Source organism: Enhydra lutris, unplaced genomic scaffold, assembly GCF_002288905.1.
Source record: "Enhydra lutris kenyoni isolate GAN:26980312 unplaced genomic scaffold, ASM228890v2 scaffoldscaffold17, whole genome shotgun sequence".
NCBI classification, from domain to species: domain Eukaryota; kingdom Metazoa; phylum Chordata; class Mammalia; order Carnivora; family Mustelidae; genus Enhydra; species Enhydra lutris.
The window spans coordinates 23,134,587-23,160,066 of NW_019154101.1; the positions used below are offsets into that span (position 1 = coordinate 23,134,587).

General features: G+C 39.1%; 1 protein-coding gene across 6 annotated transcripts in view; it reads right to left on the bottom strand.

The window, feature by feature from the left end:
• The window catches only part of LOC111147617 (protein tyrosine phosphatase, receptor type K), a 556,451-nt gene extending 531,255 nt beyond the window's left edge, over positions 1 to 25,196 (bottom strand). For all 6 annotated transcript variants that reach the window (XM_022503780.1, XM_022503779.1, XM_022503782.1 and 3 more), the window contains exon 1: positions 25,065 to 25,196. In XM_022503780.1, the coding sequence (XP_022359488.1) occupies positions 25,065 to 25,161 (97 nt within the window). In that variant the 5' untranslated portion in view covers positions 25,162 to 25,196. The remainder of the gene's footprint in view (positions 1 to 25,064) is intronic.
• Positions 25,197 to 25,480: the final 284 nt, after the last annotated feature.

The window sequence follows — 25,480 nt, forward strand, 5'->3', positions numbered from 1 at the left end:
TCTCTTCCTGATTCTCTGCCTACTTGTGATCTCTGTCAGTCAAATAAATAAACAAAATCTTTATAAAAAAAAAGAGAAAGAAAGAAAGAAAAGGATCATGTCCTCATTCCTAAAACATGCTATAGTGAAGGTGCTCAACATATCTTTAAGGATTCTTTGAAAATGTCCTCCAAAATCTTAGAAGAAGCAGTGCTAATGAGGAAGTCTCATTGTAGGGTCCAGCAATGAGACAGCTAGAGGAAAAAAATTTTTCCTCAATATTGAGGTAGAAAAGTAGGACAGACAGGTGGCTGGTCCTAAAACCCTATCCAGTAGCAAAGTGGAAGGCAAATGATATTAATTATAAAATTCTACCCATGCTTGTTATTTATTAAAGAATTTATCATGTATTTGGGGTACCTGGGGGGCACAGTCAGTTAAGTGTCCAACTCTTGGTGTCAGTTCAGGTCACGAGCTCAGGGTGGTAAAATCGAGCCCCATGACCAGCTCCATGCTCAACGGAGAGTCTGTTGGAGATTCTCTCTCCCTCTCCCGGTGCCCCATCCACCCCCTCAACCCCTGACCTCTCTCTCTCTCAAATAAATAAATAAATCTTCAAAGGAACTTATCATATATTTTATATTCTGACAGTTTCTAGCTAAGTACACACATACAGTTAGTATTTAATAAATGACTGTTTTTTAATGTAAAATATTAGGCCAGAATGAGATACTAGAACTTAAATTTCATTTAGGATCTTGGGATGTATGACCAGGTCTGGAGGTTCAGATTTAATGCTTAGATGGTCTTGTCCCAGAGGATCAGAAAGACTGCAATCTTTGAAATAATATAACTTCCTCCAACTTAACCATTAGTAATAATATATACAGCCCTTTAAATTACTATCCTTTAATATTCACTGTATCTTAATGTATAAACAAATAAATACTATATAAACCAACCTAACTGCTTCTAGATTTATAAAAAGCGTAAATGTGATGCAAGGTATGATAATGAACTAATGGTGATGTCAGGTAACTTTTTCAGGTGTGGCTTGCGGAATTGGTCTTTATTTTCATCATGGTAAGTGTACTCTTTAATCCCCCCACCACCGGTTTGTTTTCTATAGTTAAGAGTCTGTTTCTTGGGGGTCACCCGGGCAGCTCAGTTGGCCTTCGTTTCAGGTCATGATCCTAGGGTCTGGGGATCAAGCCCCACATCGGGCTTCCTGCTCAGCACTGAGTCTGCTTCTTCCTCTATTCCCACTGATACTCTCTCTTGCTATCTCTGTCGCTATCTCTGTCTCTCACTCCCAAATAAATAAATAAAATCTTTATTTAAAAAAAAAAAAAAAAAAATTTTTTTTTTCTTTCTCTCTTTTTTTTCTTTTGGTGGAATTATTCTTATGTTATAAAATTATAAACAAAGAAGATCATAGTTTCCCTTGGAAAACTTTACTCGAAATATGTTTATAATACTTGGCATCACAATAAATTAAAGAAGGCCAAGGTGGCTTCAGAATCAGTAAAACATTAAGGGTAACAAACATTAGGTTACTTACAAGATAAAAAGGGTAACAGCCAAACAAGCTAACAAAATAACTCTATGCCATAACCCTCCCACATACACAGTCACAGCATGTGATTAATCACTTATAAAATTGCCTTATATCAATTGTCAACATTGGAGATGGCTGTGTTCTGTACTACTAGCAGCTAAGTTTTCTCTTCAGACGGACAAAATAAACATGCCAGTGGAGTCAGTAGCAGAACACTAATCTTAATCTTGATAGTTTCAGGATTCCAGGGAATGAAGGGAACAAGTAACATTAAAAAATAAGCTCCTTTTTAAATATCTTTATTTTAATTACCCCTGGCTACACACTAAAAACTACTTTTAACACCAACTAGACAGAAATAAAATTGTTCTAAATACTTGAGATTTTCATCTTGCTTTGAAATGAGTAAAAGTAAAATTTCACAATCCCGTAAACAACAAAATGAGTTATGCATTTAAATACCTCAGCATTCCTGTTTTGACTGAATTCTTCCCATTTTTCCCTCCTTTATTTCTTACTCCAACACCCTTACACATTCTCTCCCAATTTTTATTCACCCATATTTTAATGATCCCTGTTCTCTTAGTCTGGATCTAAAGCTTATGTGATTACCACTTACCAGAATTTTTTTTCCCCTATACATGTAGCTAACACATAAAATAAAATCTCATTATTTGAAGGTGGGCTAAGGTTATTCAGTGAATTGTTTTAAAATCTGAATTGCAGAGCATATTTAAAGAATATGTTTTTATACTTTGAAGTATTTTTTTCTAATAGTAAGTTTTTTTTAACATGTTGACTAACATAACTCCTCTAGAGAATTTTTCTCATGAACAGGTATGGATGCTTTGCTATTAGCATGGGGCTCAGACCTGAAGTGTGAAAAAGTAAAACAATTAGTTCTCTTAGGAACCATAAATAAATCCCCTGAGACTGTAGTCATCTTATTTCTTTAATTCTCTCTTTCTGTCAAGTTGTTAAAAAAATAAATCACAGCCTAGCTTCCATTCCAAGGAGCCTAACTTTCAAACTATGGACAAGTCCCAGTTTCAAAACAGATCATCCTCTCCACCTGGGCTACTGGATGGGGAGGAGCCTTCAGGCCTGCTCCTCCCACCAGGGCCCAGGGAATCTACATTTGGGGTAGTTCTTTGAGAAACCTCAGCACTTGGAAGAACCCTTGCTCTTCCTGCCCACTTAAAACAACCAGCTCCAACCCACTGGGGAGACATTTACTCTGTTCAATAAACAACACTTGGCAAAGAGCCTTCCTCCACCTAATTTGCATCCCAATATCCTCCTCTGCTTTTCCTAAGACTACATTAAAGGGCTGATGGAGAACAGAGGCATCAATGCTCCTCTGTCCAGATAACTGCCTGTTCCTCTAAATGTCTAATTATGATATATTCATAACTCTAAGACTTCAGGATGTACACTGAATTATGTGGTTATGCCATACTGACATACAAAATGCAAAATACACATATTTATATCATTATATCCTGGGATTGGGCTGCAGAATAAATATGGAATAAACAAGAAGTTTGGGTAGATGGGTACATAGATAGAAAGATGACTGACTGAGAGAAGGAAAGAATGATAGAAGACAGGCAGAAGACAGACAACTAGCTATTTTACTAGCTTTTATTTATTGAAATACCTCCACTTGCAAGTTGTACAATCAACTGAAGGTTTAGTATTTGTTTTTTGTTCCATGGCTGTTGTTTTTCGTTACGTCTTGGACATAGATTTATTCAGAATTTTTTAGATGTTCCATTGAGTATCACCATTGTTTTGTTTTTAAATCAAATTTTATTTACATAGTATTTTCTTTTAAATCAAGATGCAGGTTTATTTGAAGACAAATGGAAATAATGAGTTTGTACAGGTATGTCCAAAGTACATTTTCCTTCTGTTGTTTTGTCAAGAGTAACACCAAAATAGGAAAAGTAAATATAAATAAAAATCATAGCTTCTTCATTCACTACAACATTCTGTCATAAACAAGAAACAAAAGCTATAAAAAGTACCCAGCAGAAGTGATCTCTACTCCTGAAACACTGGATTGTAAACTTCTCAGTTTGAAAATTACTTTGTTTTTTGTTTTTTTTTTGTTTTTGTTTTTTGGGGGTTTTTTGGGGGTTTTCTTTGTTTGTTTGTTTGGTTTTTTTTTTGGTAATTTCTACATCCAGCACAGGGTTTGAACTCACAACCCCAAAATCAAAGGTCACATGCTTTACAGCCTGAGCCACCCAGGTACCCCCTGGTTGTTGATTAAGTATCAACAAAAGATAGTTAATTCAATCATCTCTAGTCAAACCGGGATCTCAATTAGTATTTGAAGAGCAGAAGAGTGAGTCATTATAATAATAACTTACATTTGTACAGATCATTGAAGGTGGAAAGCATATTCACATAAATTACCTTATTTGATCCTTAAAACCCTCTAAATAGTGAGTGTGGTAGTTGCATCATCCCCAAACAGAGGATAAGGAAACAGACCCAGGTAAATTAAATCACTCATTCACCAAATTAGGCAAAACTGCATTCTTTAGAATACACCAAAAGTGCCACAACAGAGTTTATAAATTGTGTGACCTTGCACACACCACCTGCCCTGGGTTACTTCATAGGACTATCGTGACCATTATATGAAAAAGTGTGGTGCTTTCCCGCTTTTTTGGCAAGACCCACAGTGAGAAATTCATTTCATGCTGTGACTCAGTACACAGAGAAAAAGATATATAAATCTATTAATTAAAACCAAAGTTCCATGAAATAATACTTCCTCCATGGTATGCATGCCTATTTTTATTATTATTGTTATAACCTCTTCTATTTCATGTTTGTTTGTTTTTTAAGCTGGCTGCTACCTACAGAATTGAACTTTATACCCACAAAATGGGTGGTTACATGCAGTTTGAAAATACTGAACTGATCCTTATAAAGTACTTAGCCCAGTGCTAGACCCATTAAACACCAAAATTTTAGCTACTGAAAATAGTATTTTTGGAAGTTAATGTCACTATAGGTTAAGGCTCTAAAACATTAAAGATTTTTTTTTTTCTCCCTTGAAATGACAGTCTAGAAAAGACATATAAAGAGCCCAGAAAAATGTACACCAATGGCTCCAGGTTCTGACACAGTATCAGGTAAAATCCTAACGCCCACACATTGTTGTCATATCGTCAGGCTTCAACAAAGAAGCAGCTAGCAAAGGGTGCCTGAGTGGCTCACGCAGTTAAGTGTGGGACTCTTGATTTTGGCTTAGGTCATACATGATCTCAATGTTGTGAGATGAAGCCCCACATCTATCCTCGCATGGGGCTCCACGCTGGGTGTGGAGCCTGCTTAAGATTCTCTCTCTCCCTCTCCTTCTGCCCCTCCCTCCCCTCCCTCTCTTTAAAAAAAAAAAAAAAAAGGAAAAGAAGAAGTGTTTAAGACAGTGAGAAACAAATTACAGATCTTTATCAGGCCCTGATGAACAGTGCTGCCACGGAAAGTAATACTAAGGAAAAGTTGTCTATTAAAAACAAATCCTCTAAAATGGTTTGTCCTAGATAATGTAATAATCATTTGATTACCTCAGAAATGGGGGCAGAGGGGGGAGTAGGGGGAGGTACTTTCACTTCAGTCACTGTGGCCACTATTGGTAAGCTTTCCAGACTTATGAATTACTACAGTATACCTAACATAATTAAATCTCCTATTATGCTTAGCTAATTCAGTCACCATTCTGAATATCAATTAATAGCTATAGTATTATAGGCAAAAAAGTAAGAGACTGAGTTTAACATTTACTGATCCCAGTCATACAGTAGGAATTCATTATAAAGTAAGTCCCTAAGAGTTTATATTAACATATGCCTCTTTCCTATAATCATGTTTAAATGCAGAAAAATAAAACGTCCAGCCAAACCAGTACTGCACCTTTATTAATAATACTAAAGAGTATTTGTCTCTCTTTTCCCATTTGGTTTCTTCAAGTAAGAGAGACCACTAATTAAGAATTAAAATCTGTATTTTGTTTTGAACAAACGAGAAAAAATTTTTATGAAACCTAGTTTTAAATCATAGTCTGGAGTGCTTCCAAATTCTTAAAAATTGTCCTTATGTGAAGGAGGAAAGATTTTTTTCCAAATATGAAAGATTTTATGTAAGATATACAGAGAAAGGTCATGCAGAGAGAAACGCATTTTGCCAAAATAAGTTACTTGAGAGCCTTGTAGCACTTTGTCATTAGATTACTAAACTTAATTCACACACATTTACACACACACACACTCCTTCCTACCAAAAACAAACAAACAAACATACACACACAAGATATACAATCTGCCAATTTCACAAAATAGCTTACAATATACTCCCTAAGTATGAATATCTAATTTTTAGACACCAACTTCTTTATGGGTAAAGCTTAACAAAAGCATACAGGACATAAGAATTTTCATTTAGCACCAAAGGATTAACTTATATGACATTTTTTAGAACATGAAATACTCTTGTCTTACGGAAATAAATTTAAGAGCATGTGTTGAAACAACATTCTACTTGTATGTGACACTGGGAGAGATTAAAAGATGAAAAAGAATTTTAGATAAGCAAAATGGTTTCAGAAGTAACTTTGGAAACAATTGATAATTCAGTGAGAAATAACAACAAAAGATCATTAAATCAAGAACTCAAATACAGGGGCGCCTGGATGGCTCAGTGGGTTAAGCCTCTGCCTTCGTCTCAGGTCATAATCCCAGGGTCCTGGGATCGAGCCCTGAATCGGGCTCTCTGCTTGGTGAGGAGCCTGCTTCTCCCTCTCTCTCTGCCTGCTTCTCTGCCTACTTGTGATCTCTCTGTCAAATAAATAAATAAAATCTTAAAAAAAAAAAAACCTCAAATACATTTAAGAAATATATGCCTTATATAAAAAAATGTAGGTTTTGTAGCTGTAAATTTCATATACATCAAAAAAAAGCCCATCAAAGCAACAATGTAAAGCACACTGGGATGCAAATCCATTCACTTTCACTGGCATGTTTATTCTTCAAATATTTCTGAGTAACTTAAATGTTCGGTGCTTTTGTCTGCCACAGTGATATGTTATTATAAGGATTACATAATAATTTTAAAGCTCTACTGGTTGGAAACCTACCACCTACTGTGTAATATTCTGGAAAAGATGGTGCTTAGCATGAAAATGTACATAATTCTAAAGCATTTAAAAACTTACTTAAGTATAATTAGCATGGCTCTAAGTTAACAGTCCTTAATGAGAGTGACTACTCACACCAACACTCATGACCAAAGATAATCACCCTGTGCAGTGAGAAAACTTCAGTTCAACAGATAAAAGTCTTCCTAGGACTTTTCCTGAGAGTAGATGCCATAGCAGATGGCTTTCAAAGCCTTCTGACCTCAGCATTTCCTCTCTCTGAACCTAGGCCTTGTTAGAAACTAAATCCTCACCAATGCGTTTCAATGTGAACTAGTCTTTCTCACACTAAATTCTGCTTTACTGGGAGACTGTTATCAAAAAGCCTCATAGTTAAAGAGGATTCACACTCACTGTACCCATCTGACCCATATCCAAGATTATAATACATTGAGTGGGTGCTAGAGCCAGCCCATACCAGCTCCTTACCATCAACTCTTAAAATTTCCAGCAATTTTATCATCCAGTTGTTGTTCAACAGCCATTTTCAAAAATTAAATTATTTCAACTTACACTTAAATAAACTATACTTAAAACAGCTATATTAACTCAAAATACATAATTTCCCAAATATTTTACTACATTTTACTATTATTATATTATCTTTATGTTCTTGAAGTTATTTACTTCTCCTGTATTGTATGGTGCAAACACTGAATAAAGGTGTGCAACTACTCATCTCTTCCCAACTCTGTGTCCGTTGATGTCACTCACATTGGTAATTTGATATCAGCTATAGTGGTAGCATTTATGACCATGGAAATTGGCAAATGCTAAAACCTGATTGTGGGTCTTTTTTTTTTTTTTTTAATCCCACTTTAAGCACTTATCATCATCACCATTATTTCCCCAGTTTTCCATGAGCATAATATGGCCATTGTTCTTGAGCATTTGCCATTGATTACCTTCTGATCCAGAAGAGCCTAACAGATCAGCAGTGAGTGACTATCCTTTCCCCATATCCAGATGGTACTTTCTCATTGTACTTCCCACTCTGAATTATAACTCATTTATTTCCAGATCCTCCAAATAGTCTGTGAGGTCCTTGAGTGCAGGGACTTGGTCAACTTTTTCATTTTTTTGCCCTCTTTGCTAAACACACTGCCTGGCACAAAAATGGACAATAATTCAATATTTAGTAAACTTAATTAACATGAAATGAGACAAGCTCTGCCATATACATCCTATTGAATGAAGAAGCCACTAGCTCACCAGTCTCTCTAACAGGGATCCTAACCAATCATATGAATGCACAAATCAATGTCATCTGTCCCAAACAAGGCACTGCCAAAAAGAATATGCTAATAATTTAGACTGGTATCACAAGCTTAAGGATGTTATATTCAAGAAGCTGTCATATAGTGTTCAAGTCCACTGCCATAATGCACAGAATAAAGGGGGGAGGGTGGGGCACAAAGGGGAAGGGAGAAAGAGAGAATCTTAAGCAGCTACATGCCCAGCCAGCACTGAGCCCCACTCGGGGCTCAATCTCATGACCCTGAGATCATGACCTGAGCCAAAATCCAGAGCTGGATGCTTAACCGACTGAGTCACCCAGGTGCTGCAACAACATGAGATAATAAAATTACATGCCTTTTTTTATTTATTTATTTTAATTTTATTTATGTATGTGTTTTGTATGTATTATGTATATATTTTATTTATATAATCTCTATACCCAACGTGGGGCTTGAACTCACAACCCCAAGATCAAGAGTTGCACACTTTTCTGACTGAGCCAGCTAGGCACTCTGAAAACTATTGTTTTTATTTTTACTTTTTTCAAGTAATCTCTATAGCCAACATGGGGCTCAAACTCACAACCCCAAGATCGAGAGTCACATACTCCATGGACTGAGCCAGAGAGGTGCCCCTATGCTCTCCTAAAATGTGCTGCAACTGGAGAAGTTGTGGTATAATTATGAATGAGTGATGGGGGTGGATGAAGTGCCTCTTTCTAGAGGTATCCTTACTCCAAACTGTGAGCAAATTGCTGAGAGACCTGGAAAGATCTTAAACGGTATGTTAAGTGATCACCAAGGTAACTGTGGGAAATCCAGAGCCTTTTCCTATAGATTCCTGTACCTAAGCTAAAGAAGTGAACAACAGCCCTCAAAAAAATTCTCAGTCCTCACCTGGGACCTATCTTCCTGATAAGAATGAGCCAGAAACCTGGGGCGCCTGGGTGGCTCAGTGGGTTAAGCCGCTGCCTTCGGCTCAGGTCGTGGTCTCAGGGTCCTGGGATCGAGCCCCGCATCAGGCTCTCTGCTTAGCAGGGAGCCTGCTTCCTCCTCTCTCTCTGCCTGCCTCTCTGACTGCTTGTGATCTCTCTCTGTCAAATAAAAAAAAAAAAAAAAAAAAAAAAAGAATGAGCCAGAAACCTACTTTGCAAAATCTAAGCAAGAAGTCAAAGCACCTGGGTCCTTCTGATGTATCTGCTCTAACATTCCCTAATTACGGGCTTCTCCAACTTCCTCATGCCAAAAGACAAGAAGGCCAGTCTAAACCACACTGGTTAGAATTTACAGTTCCTATGTTTTACATATATTTGTTTTTTGTTTTTTGTTTTTTTTTTCAATAGGCTCTACTCCCAGCATGGGACTTAAACTCAGGACCCTGAGATCAAGAATTGCATGCTCTACCAGCCAGCCAGGCACCCCAAGTCCTATATACATTATATTTAAGTACTGTCTGCTATATACCGTTTCCATTCCATACATAGATCTGCCATTCTTAATCTTTTTCCAATTCAATACCCTTTAGGTACATGTTGTGACATATGTAAGAACCAGTCTGCTTTCCAAATAACCGCTGAGTCATGATTCCAGAGCTCAAAACAGGCAGTCCACTATACAGCCCCTTTTTGAATGGTTCCATATTTAAGTTTACATATGCTGCAAGAGTTTGTTTTGCTGCTTTTTTATGTTCCTTTCTATTAAGACTATGAACCTGGTCAAATGTTGCATCAAAATGACAACATCTTAAGTAACTTTTTAAATGGAGAGGAGCTTATAAAAACACCTTCTGCCACCATAATCACAAAGACCTATGTTAGCAGGAACATCCAGTCAAGATACAAAATAACATTATTATGGTAAATTGAATATTATATAAGTATTTACGTCAGCGAGGTTCAAACCTGCAGAGCAAAGAGCTTCTCTGATAAGAAAGTTGACAGGAATTTTTAATTATTTCTGGAGAGCAAACATTTTCATCAGTATAACTCAAGGAAAAGGGAGGTTTATTTCAATTAAAGCTAGAAGAGGTACAGTAAGGAAGTGAGAATATAAGAAATCTAAAGCTTGAGTGGAACATAAAATCCTTGTTGCAGTTTAGAGAGGATTTCCTCTACAATGACTGGCCGCAGAGCAACTCTGTAACAGAGCTAACAATTGTCAAAAGTTTAGGCAGACCCTGCAGCCATATGCCAGGATTCTAAAATGGCTTTTCCCTGTTGACAGTGGCTTGAAAAAGTCTTGGGGTTTAAATGGATCTGAAACTACCTGAAGCTGAGAAGATTAAATACCAAGAGCAACCTTCGCAAGGAAAACAAAAACATTATCTAGAATTCACAGGGACATAGACATTCTAAATACTAGTAATTCATTTACTCAGCCAGCACAGTACAGATACCTTTTTCTCATTTCATAACCCTTGGAGAAACAACATTCTTTAGGAACTAAAAAGGCATCTCTTTATCTTCTGCTAGTACCTATTATCACATTTCTAAATCTGAGTGCTAGTCCTAGATTGGACAATAGTATCACTGGGATGGACACTTCTTCTAAGTGGCAGAGATTTCACTGCTCAACTGCCTGCTCCAATGCCGGTTTTAATCGTATTCCCAAATTAGAATTTTGTATTTTTATCTGAGATTAAATTTGTCCAGGCAGTAAACATGCTTGTTTCTGTAATGCATCAATTTTCCCACCTTCTCCAACGTGGATTAGAAATGCTAAATGCATCTTGCAAAGATTTCTGAGGTATTTATACCCAAAAGTTAATGCTTCTGGTACTCTCATTCTACAAATATAGATTTGGGGTTTTGTTTATTTGTGTTTTTTTGTTTTTGTTTTGGTTTATTGGTCATTTATCCTAAGATTTTGGTTCTTTAGGAATCAGTATAAATTTGCCACTTGTTTTCATAAACACTGGATGATACTCTTTCTAATGTTTGCTTTGGTCTTTGTTAATGAATATATTGAGTTGTTTCAGGTATCCTGTTGTCTACTGTCTGCTGGTTTTTTGTTTTTTTTTGCTTTTTTTAAGATTTTATTTATTTATTTGACAGAGAAAGACACAGTGAGAGAGGGAACACAAGCAGGGGGACTGGGAGAGGGAGAAGCAGGCTTCCCTAGAGCAGGGAGCCTGATGCAAGGCTGGATCCCAGGATCCTGGGATGATGACCTGAGCCAAAGGCAGATGCTTAACTACTGAGCCACCCAGGCACCCCAATGCTGGTTTTATTTTAAAGTAAAAGATATTACAGTTATTTTTAAAGATAACAGCCTGGGATAGGATATTGTGCAAACATGGGTTAATTTAGTCCACTCATTAGGATGATGATAACACAAGCTGAAGTGAATGATTTATTAATGTGTCCAGCACTCTTTGAAGCACTTTAACTCAATATTCTTCCCCCCCCCCCAAAAAAAAACCAACATCTAAGACAGGTAGGTGACTGATATTATCCCATTTCACAGATGTGGTGTGGAAACTAAAGGAACATGGTTAGGTCCCATAGCAAGAAAATGTTGGAACCAGAATGCACACTCAAGCACAATCAGGTTCCAAAGTCTGTGATCGTAAACATTATGCTATATATTTTGCAAGTGGAAATAAGCATTCCACTCCCCCTTGTGTAAATGTAAAATGGACACAAAATGTTACTGATTCAACTAAATTAAAATAAGTTTTCTAAATCTAGGGGCTCCTGGCTAGTTCAGTTGGTGGAACATGTGACTCTTGATCTCAGGGTTATGGGTTTGAGCCCCATGTTAACTATAGAGATTACTTAAAAAAACAAAATCTTAAAAATAAAATAGATCTTCTAAATTTTTGAAGCTTGGGCCTATGGAATTTGGGATTACTTTTCCTTAGAAAAATGTACATATCCAAAATTACCTATCTCCTTCATTCACACACTGCAGGTCATTTGGGCCTCCTCTAATACAGAGGTTCAAAATCCCCACTTCCTGGTAAAGCAACAGGTGTATTTAAATGACAATACAGTTGCCCCCTCCAAAATGAATGAGTAAAACACTAGGAATTGAATTTGACTCTTCCAGGATGCAGGTGCAGGGACAGTCTGGGGATTATCTCAGCCCACTGATTCTGGGCCTCCAGCACTCTCTGCCAGCCTCTGGCCTCTCTCCCCAGGGTCTGCCCACTCCTTGGGACAATGAGCTTCCCTGAAGCAGCAGCAGAGAGAAGGCTGATCAGAGACTAGTGAGGCAGTCGATAAACAGCTGTACGTCGCAGCAAACATGAATCTGCAGCCAACCAACCAGGGCCTCTGCATCAGAACACTGTGAATGTACATTTACATACAACCTAGATGAGGCTGCCCTCCAACAACCTTCCTGCTCAAGTTCCCAGAGGGAGAATAAATGAGTGACTGTGAGCCTCTAGAAAAACAAATGTGCCCTCTCCTCTGCCCAACTTGTTTACACTTGCTTACACTTCCGATTACTCAACTTTTGGGAAATTCCACTTGATGGAATTTTATTATCATTGCAGCAAATTTTTGCATAATGCTCTTTTGGTAGGCTTCTAGCTTTTTGTGTGTAGACTCAAGGATATGGAAAGATTGCTGACACACTGGATTCTCCCAGGCAACATCTAAAGCAAACCAGCAAATTGTGAGAGACAGCGTGCACTTTGAGATTTGCCAAGCCACAGGGCAGAGGTATGGTCAGTTACTGAATAGCCCCAGGCTTCACCAATGCATTGCTAGATGTGAAGCTATGCAAAGATTACCACTCCTTAATAGTCATAAAAGTCACATATATTGCCAGAGTTCAAGGACCACGCCTGGCTTGCTTGCCAGCATACCCAAGACCTGACACAGCATTGACAGTTAGCAAATGTTCAAAAACATGCGGAGTGGAAGAATTAAATAAAGACTTACAGGGCGCCTGGGTGGCTCAGTTGGTTAAGTGACTGCCTTTGGCTGAGGTCATGATCCCAGAGTCCCAGGATCGAGTCCTGCATCAGGCTCCCAGCTCCATGGGGAGTCTGCTTTTCCCTCTGACCTTTTTCCCTCTCATGCTCTCTCTCTCTCAAATAAATAAACAAAATCTTTAAATAAAAAAATAAAGACATACAAACCAATCTTGGAACACTACATCAAAAGCTAATGATGTATGGGGATGGTAACTAACATAACATAATAAAAAATAATAATTAAAAAAACAAAGAACAGACCTACATCTGGAACAACAACAACAAAAAAAAGACATACAAACCTTATCTAAATCATGCTCTTGCCAGCCAAGCACACCAGTTCAGATATCAAAAGGATTTTCCAATTCTTCATGAAAATACACAAAGGAAAAACTATTCTGTATATTAAACTTGCCGTATATGATTACAACCCTTAAAACATTTGGTCAAAAATTTTTCAAAAAAATTTTCCATAATCATGTAACCTTTACTGACATATTTGAAGAAAATACAAATACTATTTGGTAGCATCAGAGTAAAGTTGACTTATATAGAGAGAAAATAAGTATATGGGTGAAAATGAATCTGGGGGGTTCATTGTATGATACATAATGACAAATCTTCTCAGTGTTCACAAGAACCATACCAACTTCCTTATTATACCACTTTCCCCAAACCTTAGATATGCAAACAGATGCAATGTATAACTACAAATATACAAAGCACCTATTGGTTTCATTTCCATTGTTCAGCATATTATTTTTGCCTTCTGCAACAATTTATCAAAATTTCTATTCCCCCAAAATAAATTATATTTTATGGTAGTTTACAATTTAAAAAATACTTTCACATATATTTCAATTTTACCTTTCAAAACTGTCCTATTGAGTAACCAGAGAAAATATTATTCATAATTGTCCTACTGAGTAACTGGAGAAGATATTATAATCACTCTTCATTGTAATATTCCTATTTTAATGATAAGGAAATTAAGGATTCAGCAGAAAGGAATTTCCTCCAGATCTCAGTGCCAGAAAGTAACAAAATTAAGACTGGCACAAGGTCATAGCAAGCCCGATGCTCCATGCACTGAATGGACTCTTACATAGCTCTCTAAAAGAACCTTTTGCTCTATCTGAAGCTGGTCACTGCCAACCTCTTGACCTCATATATTACCTAAGTATTTAAATGTCAGTTTAGATAAAGGGGCAATAATGGGCCAACCCTGGATAGCACTCTGCCTCAACCCACCAGGTTGTTAGGCAAACTTACAAAACTTATCATTCAAGGAATCACACTTGATAAGAATATAAATAAGGGGTTAAAAAAAAAGTCACAGGACGCCTGGGTGGCTCAGTGGGTTAAGCCACTGCCTTCGGCTCAGGTCATGATCTCAGAGTCCTGGGATCGAGTCCCACATGGGGCTCTCTGCTCAGCAGGGAGCCTGCTTCCCTTCCTCTCCCTCTGCCTGTCTTTCTGCCTACTTGTGATCTCTCTCTGTCAAATAAATAAATAAAATCTTTAAAAAAAAAAAAAAGTCACAGAAAAAGCAGGCAATACACAGGGGAAAAAAATAATAATTCAGTAACTTATTTAAGATAACACTTAAAGGTGTGTGAACAGAAGCCTCCAGTCATGCTCTAGTCAATAAATCTTCCACAACCACTATCTTCACCCCTACGTTGCCAGGCCAGCTGCTCTGGCCAGAGCAGGGCCATTACCAGCCATAGAAGGGGATAATACTCTGGTCTAAACCAACACAACCGCTTTTGAGCCCCTGGTCTTCAGTCACATTCAGGTTTAGGCCACCAGCATGGGTGTGTATCTAACACAGGCTGGATATATCTTTCCTTGTAAGTGGAGAAGGCTGGGCAAACAGCTGCTACTTCCGTACATTTCATTCATTATCTAGTACCTTAATTATCATACAGCAACTCTTGAATATCCCATGTTGGGCAGATATGCGTTAGAAAGTTAGGCAGCAGAGGTGAGAAGATCCAAATTATAAACAAGTTCACCTTTGCCTCTTGAGTTTTTTCAAAATTAGGTTCCAAAGTGAAGGGTAACTAGGTTCTATTTCTCTATGTCAATTAGCATCATTTATCAGAGGTTAGCTTACCTTCTGGCTTCTATTAAAAATAAACAAATGCATGCATGCAAATACCTATTCATGTACATATGTAGGATATATACGATAACTGAAAACCAAGCAGTTATCTAAAATGGTGTCTTTTATTCACAGACATATTAATTATTATCACCTCATATTTGGACTAAAATTTTAATTAAAGCCAATCATTAAGTCTGCTTTGCTTTTGGAAACATTGTTTTAGAACTTTAAAATACAAACCAAAATAATTAAAGAAAATTCTAAATAATGAACCACCTATATAAATTACCATTAAGCAAAACAATGTATATGTTGGCAACAATGGTGACCTAAAAATAAAAATGTTGAATCTGAGGAGCGCCTGGGTGGCTCAGTTGGTTAAGCATCCAATTCTTGATTTCAGTTCAGGTCATACCCTGAGGGTTGTGAGATTGAGCCCCATGTCAGGCTCTGCACTCAGTATGGAGTCTGCTCGAGATTCTCTCTCTCTCTCCCTCTCACCCTGGCCCTCCCCACTGCACTCGCTCTCTCTCTCTAAAATAAATAAACAAATCCTAAAAAAAAAAAAACTAACTTGAATTTAAGCTAAGTTCTTCCAAGCTGTAGGACTTTGGACAAGTGATATCAAATGAAAGGACATTAATGCCTAAAGTCCTTTTCAGCACTTAAAATTCTGTGTATTTTTAATGTTGATTTATTCAATACTGAGGCAAAGAAAATAAAATAATGAAAACAATAAAAATTCATGCTTTAAAGCACGGCTTAGAAGATAAACAAAAAAGAACACTTTGAAAATTATGAACTGCTGATCTGCAAGGCACACAAAACTGCCAGGTGCAAAGTACCTCTTTCCCTTCTACCTCCCCCACCCTCTTCCCCTTAGAGACTACAGCTTAGGCCACCATGTCTTCTTAACATTATTACTTAGGGATCCAGAGCTGGGAACCATCTGATGCAACTGTCTTTTCCTCACCATATACTCTCTTCCCCCTCAAAAGATGCACCCCACTTTCTTTGCTTTTACTTCTTATGCCTCATTTAATTCCATCTTGAGCAACCACACTGTAGTTTGGTGGTATTTCCAGAAGCCATCCCTGTATCTGTTGATAACTGATGGTTTGATCCACAGTGCCCCCATCAGTCCATGTGACCTCAGTGAGGATCTAAAGCTGAACCCAGAATCCTGTGAACTAAGCCAATAGGGGCACTTACTTCCCCTCAGCCGGAGCCTCTGATTCACTGAATCTGATCAGTTAACTTCTGGGCCTTTGCAGGTGCAACCACTACATAAAGTATACATTTTCATACCAGACTTGAACCAAGAATTTCGTGGTATGGAAGCTGCCAAAGCTACCATGCTATATATGGAGCCTGAGAATGAACCTCCTGGAATGCCCCACAGGGAAGCTGAGTGGGCAGAAAGAGGTCATACCCCAGTGGAATTATGTGAACTCTATGTCAAGTTATACCTGAATCATCAGTTAGGAGAGAAAATAAATTCCTCTTTTGTTGTAAACAGTCTGAGTTGTATTTCCTGCCCAAAAAATGCCTAAACCGAAAATGCCTGCAACCCCCCCCAAAAAATAAAATACAATAAAATTAAAAAATGCCTAACTGCCACATATATATATATATTTGATAATGAATTTTGGTTCCAGTAGTTCCTCACATTGTCACCTGAGGCAAGTTATTACTTAACCTCTCAAGTCCTCAGTCTGCAAAGTGGAAAGGATTCCAATCTTCAAGGATTCTCACAAGGATGTAAATTCAGGTGAAACATTGACCATGAGGCCTGGCAGGTCATCGGCACTCAACACATGGCAGTCCCTATTGTTGTTTTCCAACTGCTCTTCTCCAACGTGTGAGAGAATAAATGAACCTAATTACTGCTGACAAGAATAAAAACAGAAGTAGTACAAAGAGAAAGCTCTAGAATTTGTAGTAAAATTGAAAATGCAACAAGTCAGATTCTTCAGACTCTAAAGCTCTTTAAGATGTATGGAAGTACCTTTCTGGGTTTTTCTCCATCACTAAGCTCCACTCAAGCACTTATCTATCTACGGTTAAACTTCTTCCTTTAAATGCCAGTGTCTAGAGTAAGTAAATGGGGAGATCATTGATTTGTAGCTTATTTATGAATCTAGCAACTATATATTTTGTATTTCAAACAACACGGGTTAAGAGACTTTCATTTCCTGTCAAACGCGCAGAGAATTCTGCTGTGCCTTGCCCCAAACTCCAGCTCCTGATAGCATACTACAACCAACTATTACGGGTTAACGTTAATTTATATTTCTTGTTTTTCATTAGTCTCTGCCATAACCATGTCATTATTCCAGTATATTCTGAATCGCTAGTGAATGGCAAAAACAAATATAGCAGTCGTGATTTAATCAGAGACTTCACTGTTAAAACAGCCAGCCAAAGTAGACACTTTTAGAATAGTAAATGGATTAACAAAACACACTTACAGCCTCATTAATAAGAAGACAACTAGGGGGACGCCTGGGTGGCTCAGTTGGTTGGACGACTGCCTTCGGCTCAGGTCACGATCCCGGGGTCCCGGGATCGAGTCCCACATCAGGCTCCCAGCTCCATGGGGAGTCTGCTTCTCCCTCTGACCTTCTCCTCGCTCATGCTCTCCCTCACTGTCTCTCTCTCAAATAAATAAATAAAATCTTTAAAAAAAAAAAAAAGACAACTAGGTCTTCTGGGAAAATTCATTTTCTAAAAGAATGCTAAAGCAAGCTATAAAATGCGAGTAAAACCGTGTTTTGACATGAATCTGTACACTGTCTATTACATCATAATTTTTCTCTTGAGAAAACTGACAAGAATCTGTTCTTAAGTATGAGCACAAAAGATAGTAAAAAGAACACCAGTGATATTTAATGCATTCTACCTAACTCCCATTCATTAAATTTGACTGTCCCATAAATGAGCTCCTCATTACAAAGATACTTATATTACACTTACAAGAAAAAGAGAAATATAAAACAAGAAATTGCTTCTACTATTACTACAGAGGGAATATAATTTCCTGTATCAACATATCAATATGCTAAATAAAAATTATTGGCCTATATTATGTTTGGTTCCTTGATAATATCTTTACCTTTAAATATTCCTCACACAACACGTTCATAGTCAAAACCATTTAGCCTTATTTTTATTCTCCTATGAAACTACTTCTTCCAAAATCGTCTGAGTATTCTTTTTTTAAAAAAAGTGAATATTACTGTTGTTTTGATATGTCTAGGGCATTAAATTATAATTAAGAAAATACTGATCAGAAATATGATTCCAGGGAAATTTGTTTCATATTGTAATTAATCCCTTCACAATACTCTTACAATTATACAGGAAAGTGCATGTGACAAATCTTTTCTAGCTGAGCTTTCTTTGTCCTAAAGCAGTGTTTCACAATATTACGTGTTCAAGCAAATCACCTGGGGATTTTATTAAAATGCAGATTCTGAGTTAGTAGCTCTGAGAAGAGCTCTGATAAGTGACCACAAGATCATCACAAGTTCCCAAGACTAACATTGCTGGTGCATGGACCACAATTCAAGCAGCAAAATTCTAGGGCACCTTGGAGTTAATGAATCCATTGACCATGAGGCAGTCAGCCACCAATCCCGAGGTGGGCTGTGAGGGTACAAGAAAGGCTCCCTCTCTACTCTTGAATTTGTTGAATGACCTAAGGCGAATCACATCGAGGAGCTGTGGCCATCGGAAGCAGCTGCTAGGTCACCCCACCACCCAACAAGGATTAGGGGAATTTCTGTAGCTGGTCAGCTGCTGCTCTGGATAGGGTTTGGAGAATCGGCCTTTGGCAAGCAGCTGGTAAGGAGCAGGCTGCACTAGGAAAGATTTATATAAATAGATACCAATCTATATATTATTTTCTCATTAAAAGTATAGTACAATATATTATAGACTATATAGTTCGTTTTTCCATTTCAGTTTTTTTCATCTATGAAACAGGCAAAGTAATTATCTGTTTTCAATACTCTTTCCAAAATATTAGTACAGGAGTTTGATTCCATCTGTAGGTGTCCTTAGCTTCCTTCTCATCTGAACCTCTGGACAATAAAGTTCTATCACTATTAAGATGTGTGTGTGTGTGTATCTACAAAATACATCCTTTTATTTTTCAGCTTTCCCAGCAAAATAAATGCAAATAATAACTCACCCAGACACTCTTTTATTGGGCCTTATTTCTATCTGCATTCCTCTTAAGAAGATAACTCCTAGAATGACTAACCTGTAGAAAAATTCAGCCAGCACTGCCCTGCTCATCATTTTTATTAACAGAGCTCTACAATCATATAAAGTAGAAACATGGATTATTTCATTCAGGACTACTTAATTTGCTCCTAAAACAATTGTAAGTGACAAAATAAGCCACTTGTAATTTTTATGGATTATCAACACACAGCTGAGAATGCCAAAAAACTCCAAGCAGAGTAGAGTGGTGAAATGGCAACATTCCACGACAGGATCGATATGAGCTTCGACCCCGGCCACTGTTTTCCCAGAACCTCAACATTCTGCAAAACCTCACAAAACTAAGTTGAATTACGTACGTTCAGTTTTTATTACTAAAATATTAAATACAAAAGAATTCCCCTAAGAATACTTCAGGAAAATAAACAACCCTCTCTCAACAGAATCTTCGTGGAACTAAGAAAAACCTGTGTGGAATGAAGTTTCTTTAAGAGCAGTGCTCATAAAAACACAGCCTAAAGTTTACAAACTACCTCCAGAGTTCTCACTGATCATCAAAGATTCAAACATGTTTTTTTTCCATTTTTTCCATTTTCCAAAGCATAGTTGTATGCTTATCTCACTATTCTCAAAATAACAGGCAATGTGGTCCTCAAATTTGTCCTGTCCCCGCCTACAAAGAGGAAAGTCTCTCTTCATTCAGAAATACCTAAGCACAAACACTCTGAGACATTAAAATATCGTTTCATGGATTTACAACTTTATTTCTGGCTTCAATTAAAATTAAAATTAGCCTGATGGACAGACTGACTTACTTTGTCATCAAATACTAGTTTAAGACATCATGAACTGGGAAGATATCATTGTTCAGTAACCCGTGACAAACAGCCTGAGTTTTGGTGAAAAAACAAGTCATGTTCAAAAGCAATTATAACCTTTTTAGGGAAAGAGAAACACCATTTGATAAAGGAACACAAAACAAATACATATGATCAAAGGATAAAGTCTGAGAGGAATACACAGAGGGAAATTTTTACATCTACAGAATAAGAAATGAATGTGTTTGGACGAAGGCAAAGGCTGACTCCAATAAACAAATCAAAAATAAGGTGCTTTTTTCCTTCTTGAGAAAAGTAAATAAAAGATCAAACGCGGGCACGCGCACACGCAGACACACACACACACAATCCTAGTGTTCTTTGTTTTGTCTTTAAGAACAATCTGTAAACTCTCTTGATGTTTCCTGCTCCCAGTTGTGCAGCAATCCTCTTCCTGCCCTCCATGAAGAGCAAGTAGAGGAAATGGGAATAGCACAGGGCAGATGAGGACAGCATTTTCCATGCCTCTGAGAAGTACATCCATATTTAGCATGACTTACACTGTTTTTAATACCACCTTGAGCAGACCTAGATCATGGCACTTCAAAAGCATTGGTAGGCAACAACACAGGTTCACTATATAGGACCATATCACACGAATTAAATGCTTTTTAAAGGTCATAAAAATGTATAGTAAACCATCACCGGTAGAAATATGAGATTTGATGGGAAAACTGGCATTCGCTCTGGGTAGTGGTTGAATCATAGTTCCAGTTTTTAAGAACATGTCCGGCACCAAAAGATATTTATCGGGAACAAAAAGACTATGATGTATATGTGCATGCGGGCTTTGTTGTTGCTAAAGAAGAGTGGGAAGGAGTGTGGGAGAGGGGCAGAGCCACAGAGGGGTTGATTTATTTTTCAAATTCGCATTTATGAATACAAAGAGAAGAGCTGTCAGCAGCACACATGCCAAGCCCACATAGCAGCCAGACCTGCCTCTTCCCGTCTGGGTAGGCCAGACACAAAACGACATCTTGCAATCCAGGAAAATCAGCACAGTCAGATATATGGAGAATAATGAGAGAAAAAGCAGTCCTGGAAATGTCCACTTATAGATCATTACCACTGTTAGAATTTATAGTTTTAATGAACTGAGGGACTGAGCAATTCTGGTCAATCAAAACCAGAAAATCAGCAAGCAAACCTCGAAACAAGCTGTTTCTGATATATTTTCCTAGTAGGTAGTAAGTATGAGAGGAATTAACTTCACATACAGAGACATCAAGGAGTCAGACACCAGGAAAGGGGCATTGTTTAGATGAGCTGCAAGGTCATAAGGGATCAAGTCTGAGGGCACACTTCCAGTATGACATGCCAGGAACCAGATCAAGTGAGGAGGATCCTGAGCTGCATTTCCAGGCTCACATCATACTAGAGACACAATAGTCCCTCTCTAGGTCATTGATAAGACTGCATCTAAAATGCTGCATATTTTTTTCTCCATACTCTGATGAAAAAGCTGAACAACCAACAGTTGAACAAACAGCTAAACAAATGACTAAAAATATATTTTTTCTATTGCTAGAATACTAGGAATGTTAATAATGACTTTTCCACAGATTAGCTCAAATAACAATTTACATGAGATAAGCAAAAAAAAGAAAAAAGAATAATTTATCTCACTATACTGATAAAATTATAGTCTGGCCAATAGGATATTTATGTTTAATAATGATTAAAATGAATGACTGGCAGAAGAAACATACACACACACACACACACACACACACACACACTCCTAAACAGCCCATCCTTACGAGGCAAGTGTGGGAGCAAGCAAAGGAGACTAAAGCCAAGGCACTTAGTTACCTTAATGTATGACGCCTATACCCCAGAGAGCTGCATAATACTTTACAACTTATAGTGCCAGTTCACATAAATTATTTCATACCACCCTCATAAAAACCAGGTAGAAAGGTCAGATATTATTATCTCCATTTTACAGATGAGAAAGCTGAGTTTCCAAGTAACTTCTGTGTGACTGGTTTTGTCAGGCATCTGAGTCCCAGGACAGAATATTGTCTTACATTATAATATGAAGAGATAACAGCTACATAATCCCATGAATGTCAGTGCATCTTTGTGCTTCTATGCCTCAGTTTCCCCAGATATGACATTGGTATCATTTTAAGTGAAAGATTAGGATAAAATAACATAAGTTGATATTTACAGGCTGTTCTGGTTTTAAAGAGGCTCACCATGCAACATGTAGCATTTTTTCACTTTCATTCCAAAAGCTAAGGAAAAAGTCACAGTGATAAAAATATTATTAAATTTGTGGTTTAAAGAAAGCACACTGGATGAGTATATGACATATCCAACAATCCTTATATTTCAAAACTTGCTTTTGAAGTGTACTTCATTAGAAACCACATGATAATATCTAAAAGTAGTAATTGGCCTTAATGGATGTGATTTAAAAGACCTATTTAATAGGATATTTAAAATTTCTGAATATATGTTTTACTTTTAAAGCATTTTATTCAAATTTCTCAAAAGAAATAACAGTTCATTAAAGTAGAATCTAAGAGTAAAAAACAGCAAGAAAGTATACACCTTCAATCTCTGAATCTATGTATTTACAACAAATCTGACTGCCATAAAATCGGATGACAGTAGAGTATCAAATGGCTTAGGATAACCAGAACATGAAAATGTTTACAAGACAAACTTTTAATTCATGATGAAAAGCAGATTCACAATCTGACTTTGAATAGGGGGAATAAAAAGCATTCATTTCTGGGCATATATGTAAATCCTGAATGGCAAATTTGTTGAGATACAGTCCTACAAGAATTGCATTTATTAGGACTGCACATTCTCTTACTTAAACGTAACATAAAGTCAAATGTTTTGCTTTGTTACTAAAGCAAAGCCAGGCATATTTGGTAAAATTACTTAGAACTGGATATCTAAGAACACAATTGTTCACTAGAGATACCTAACCTCCAGGGTTCAAAAAAGCTCATCTGTACATTCTGTTGGAGGGAGTTTAGTATTTACTAAAAGGTAAATAACATTTGAAAGGAGAAATATAAAAGTTTCTTTACTGCTGAAAATATATCCATCAGCAATTGAGACATTAGTAGTTGCAACTCTGGAATACACGTAAATCTAATCATGCAACTGGTAGAATCCAAACTTTCAATTAACAAACTACATGCCTTTTGAAGCGTAGGCTCTCAATGCAGTGACAAACACTGTGCAGAAATCAATACCCACTGTAACTTGCCTGCATATAATGACTTCCATCAAGCATGGTTCCAATACCAACCAGCACTGTATGTCAGAGATGCATTCAGCAGTAATGCTTACTCCAGAAAGAATTAAATTAAGCCATCGGATCATTCACTGCATAGATCTGTCGTCTGCATACATCACCAATATACACAGCTTTTCCTCTACATGCTGCATTTCATAATATGTCTTAGTGCACAACACATACTGCCACCTGAATCTGTGGTCTAACTCCTTTTACAGCGTTCTACAGGGGAGGTGGGGGGATGTAAGGGAAATAAACATTACTCGCGATCACACAATCTGAGTTTATTTCCAGGAAGCAGGACAGCCACAACAAGGAGAGAAACTGACAAGCGCAAAGTAAGTTCGTTCTCTGCGGCCTCAGCCAAGAGCGCGTCCGTCACTTGCCGGGTCTTCTCCGTCACCCCTCGGCCACCAATGTGTCTCCATCTGCACCAAGACCCAGGGCAGCAAATGCGCTTGCCAGCCAAGCTGAGCTGGGTGAACTGGCCAGGAAAGTTGTCAGGACCGGCGAGCAGCAGACAAGCGCCCGGGAGCCCGCTCCCCAGCATCCACCTGGTGAAACTTCAGAGCCCCCAGAGGAGAGAACGAAAGAAGCAACTAACAGAAAAGATAACAAAACTGGAAGCGTAGAGGACGGGACTGGGAGAGACGGGGTTCCACTGACTTCTCTTGAGTGGCTTTACCAAGAACCCAAAGAGCCAACCTGCAAGACCACACCACATCCCTCCCTTTGGGCTCAGCCGGTTGTCGCTCGCAGCCCCCAGCTTCGAGGCGGGCTCCGGGGGTCACCGCGCCAGCTTCGCCGTGCCTCCGCTGGAGGAGTGGTTGCCAAAGCCGGGGTCAGGCTTCCCCCGTCCGGCACCCAGACCTCGCTGCCCAGGGCCGCTCGGTGTGCGTCCTTAGAATCATATTTCAAAATATCTTACAGGCTCCGCCAGCACACACACAGAACGTACTCCACGCAGCGCCCTAACCCACAGGGCAAAACCAGGAGCAGCCAACACTGGGGGAGGAGAAAGGGACTGGGGGAGGGACGGGGAAGTAGTTAGACAATAGTCAAGGGAGGTTATTCCCGGGACAAAAAGCACCTGGCAAAGCGCGCGGAGGTCAGTCCCTTCCAGTCTCCACATTTCTGACAATGGCTTCCGGGGGGGGGGGTATTTTTTTTTTTTTCTTTCTTTCTTTCTTTCCCTTAAAAGCTCTAGAGGCAGACAGCAACAAGCCCACACCACGAGCAACAGAGTAGCCCGTCCCCAGAGTCGTAACTACTTTTTCCTTCTCTCTTTCCCAGCGTGGTGCAGCGTGCGCTGGACGCGGAGGCTACCAGTTTCCCAAGAAAAGCAATGTCTCCCCACACTCCCGGACAGCCCTGCCAGCCTTGGCCCCGAGCGAGCCTCCGAGAGGAACAATGGGTCGCGGAGATGAAAGTTACCTGCGCCAAGTGGCGCCCAGCCCGGTGCCCCGCGTCCCACCTACCACAAACTCTGGGGACATCGCTCCCTCTGCCCTGTGCCCCGGCCCGGGCCGCCAAAGCTTCCCCGGAATCCTTGCCCCCACCCCGGCCCTGGCGAAGAGCCGGCTTCAGCCCCCGCGAGCCCCGGGCCTGGGGCATTCGTCCGGCATTCGGAAACCCTTCCCGCTCCCACGCCCACCTTCCGGGCCACTCACCTGCGGAGAACTGGCCTTGGGCCGACCCCAGGGGAGACCGAGGGGAGAGGAGCAAGAGCGCCACAAAAACAGGCAGCGCCGCCGCCGCCGTATCCATGTCGACTTTGGGAGAAGTTTCAAGCAGCTTTGCAAAGAGCTGCCCGGAGAATCGCCGCGAAATCCACCACTGAGGTGCCGGCCGGGCCTCGCAGGATGAGGGCGGGAAGTCCGCTGCCGCCCGCCGGCACTTTTTCCTTCTTCGCGGTCTCCAAACTACCTCAGGGGCGCAAGCGTCGCCTGCGTCGCCGGCCGGCTGCGGCAGCAGCTCTCCATGCTCAGCGGAGGCTGCTCCTGTTAGTCAAGAGTTACTTTGCTCGGGGAGGGACGGGGGCGGAGCCGGGGGTGACGTCGCCCCGCGGGCTCCGGGAGCTTCTGAG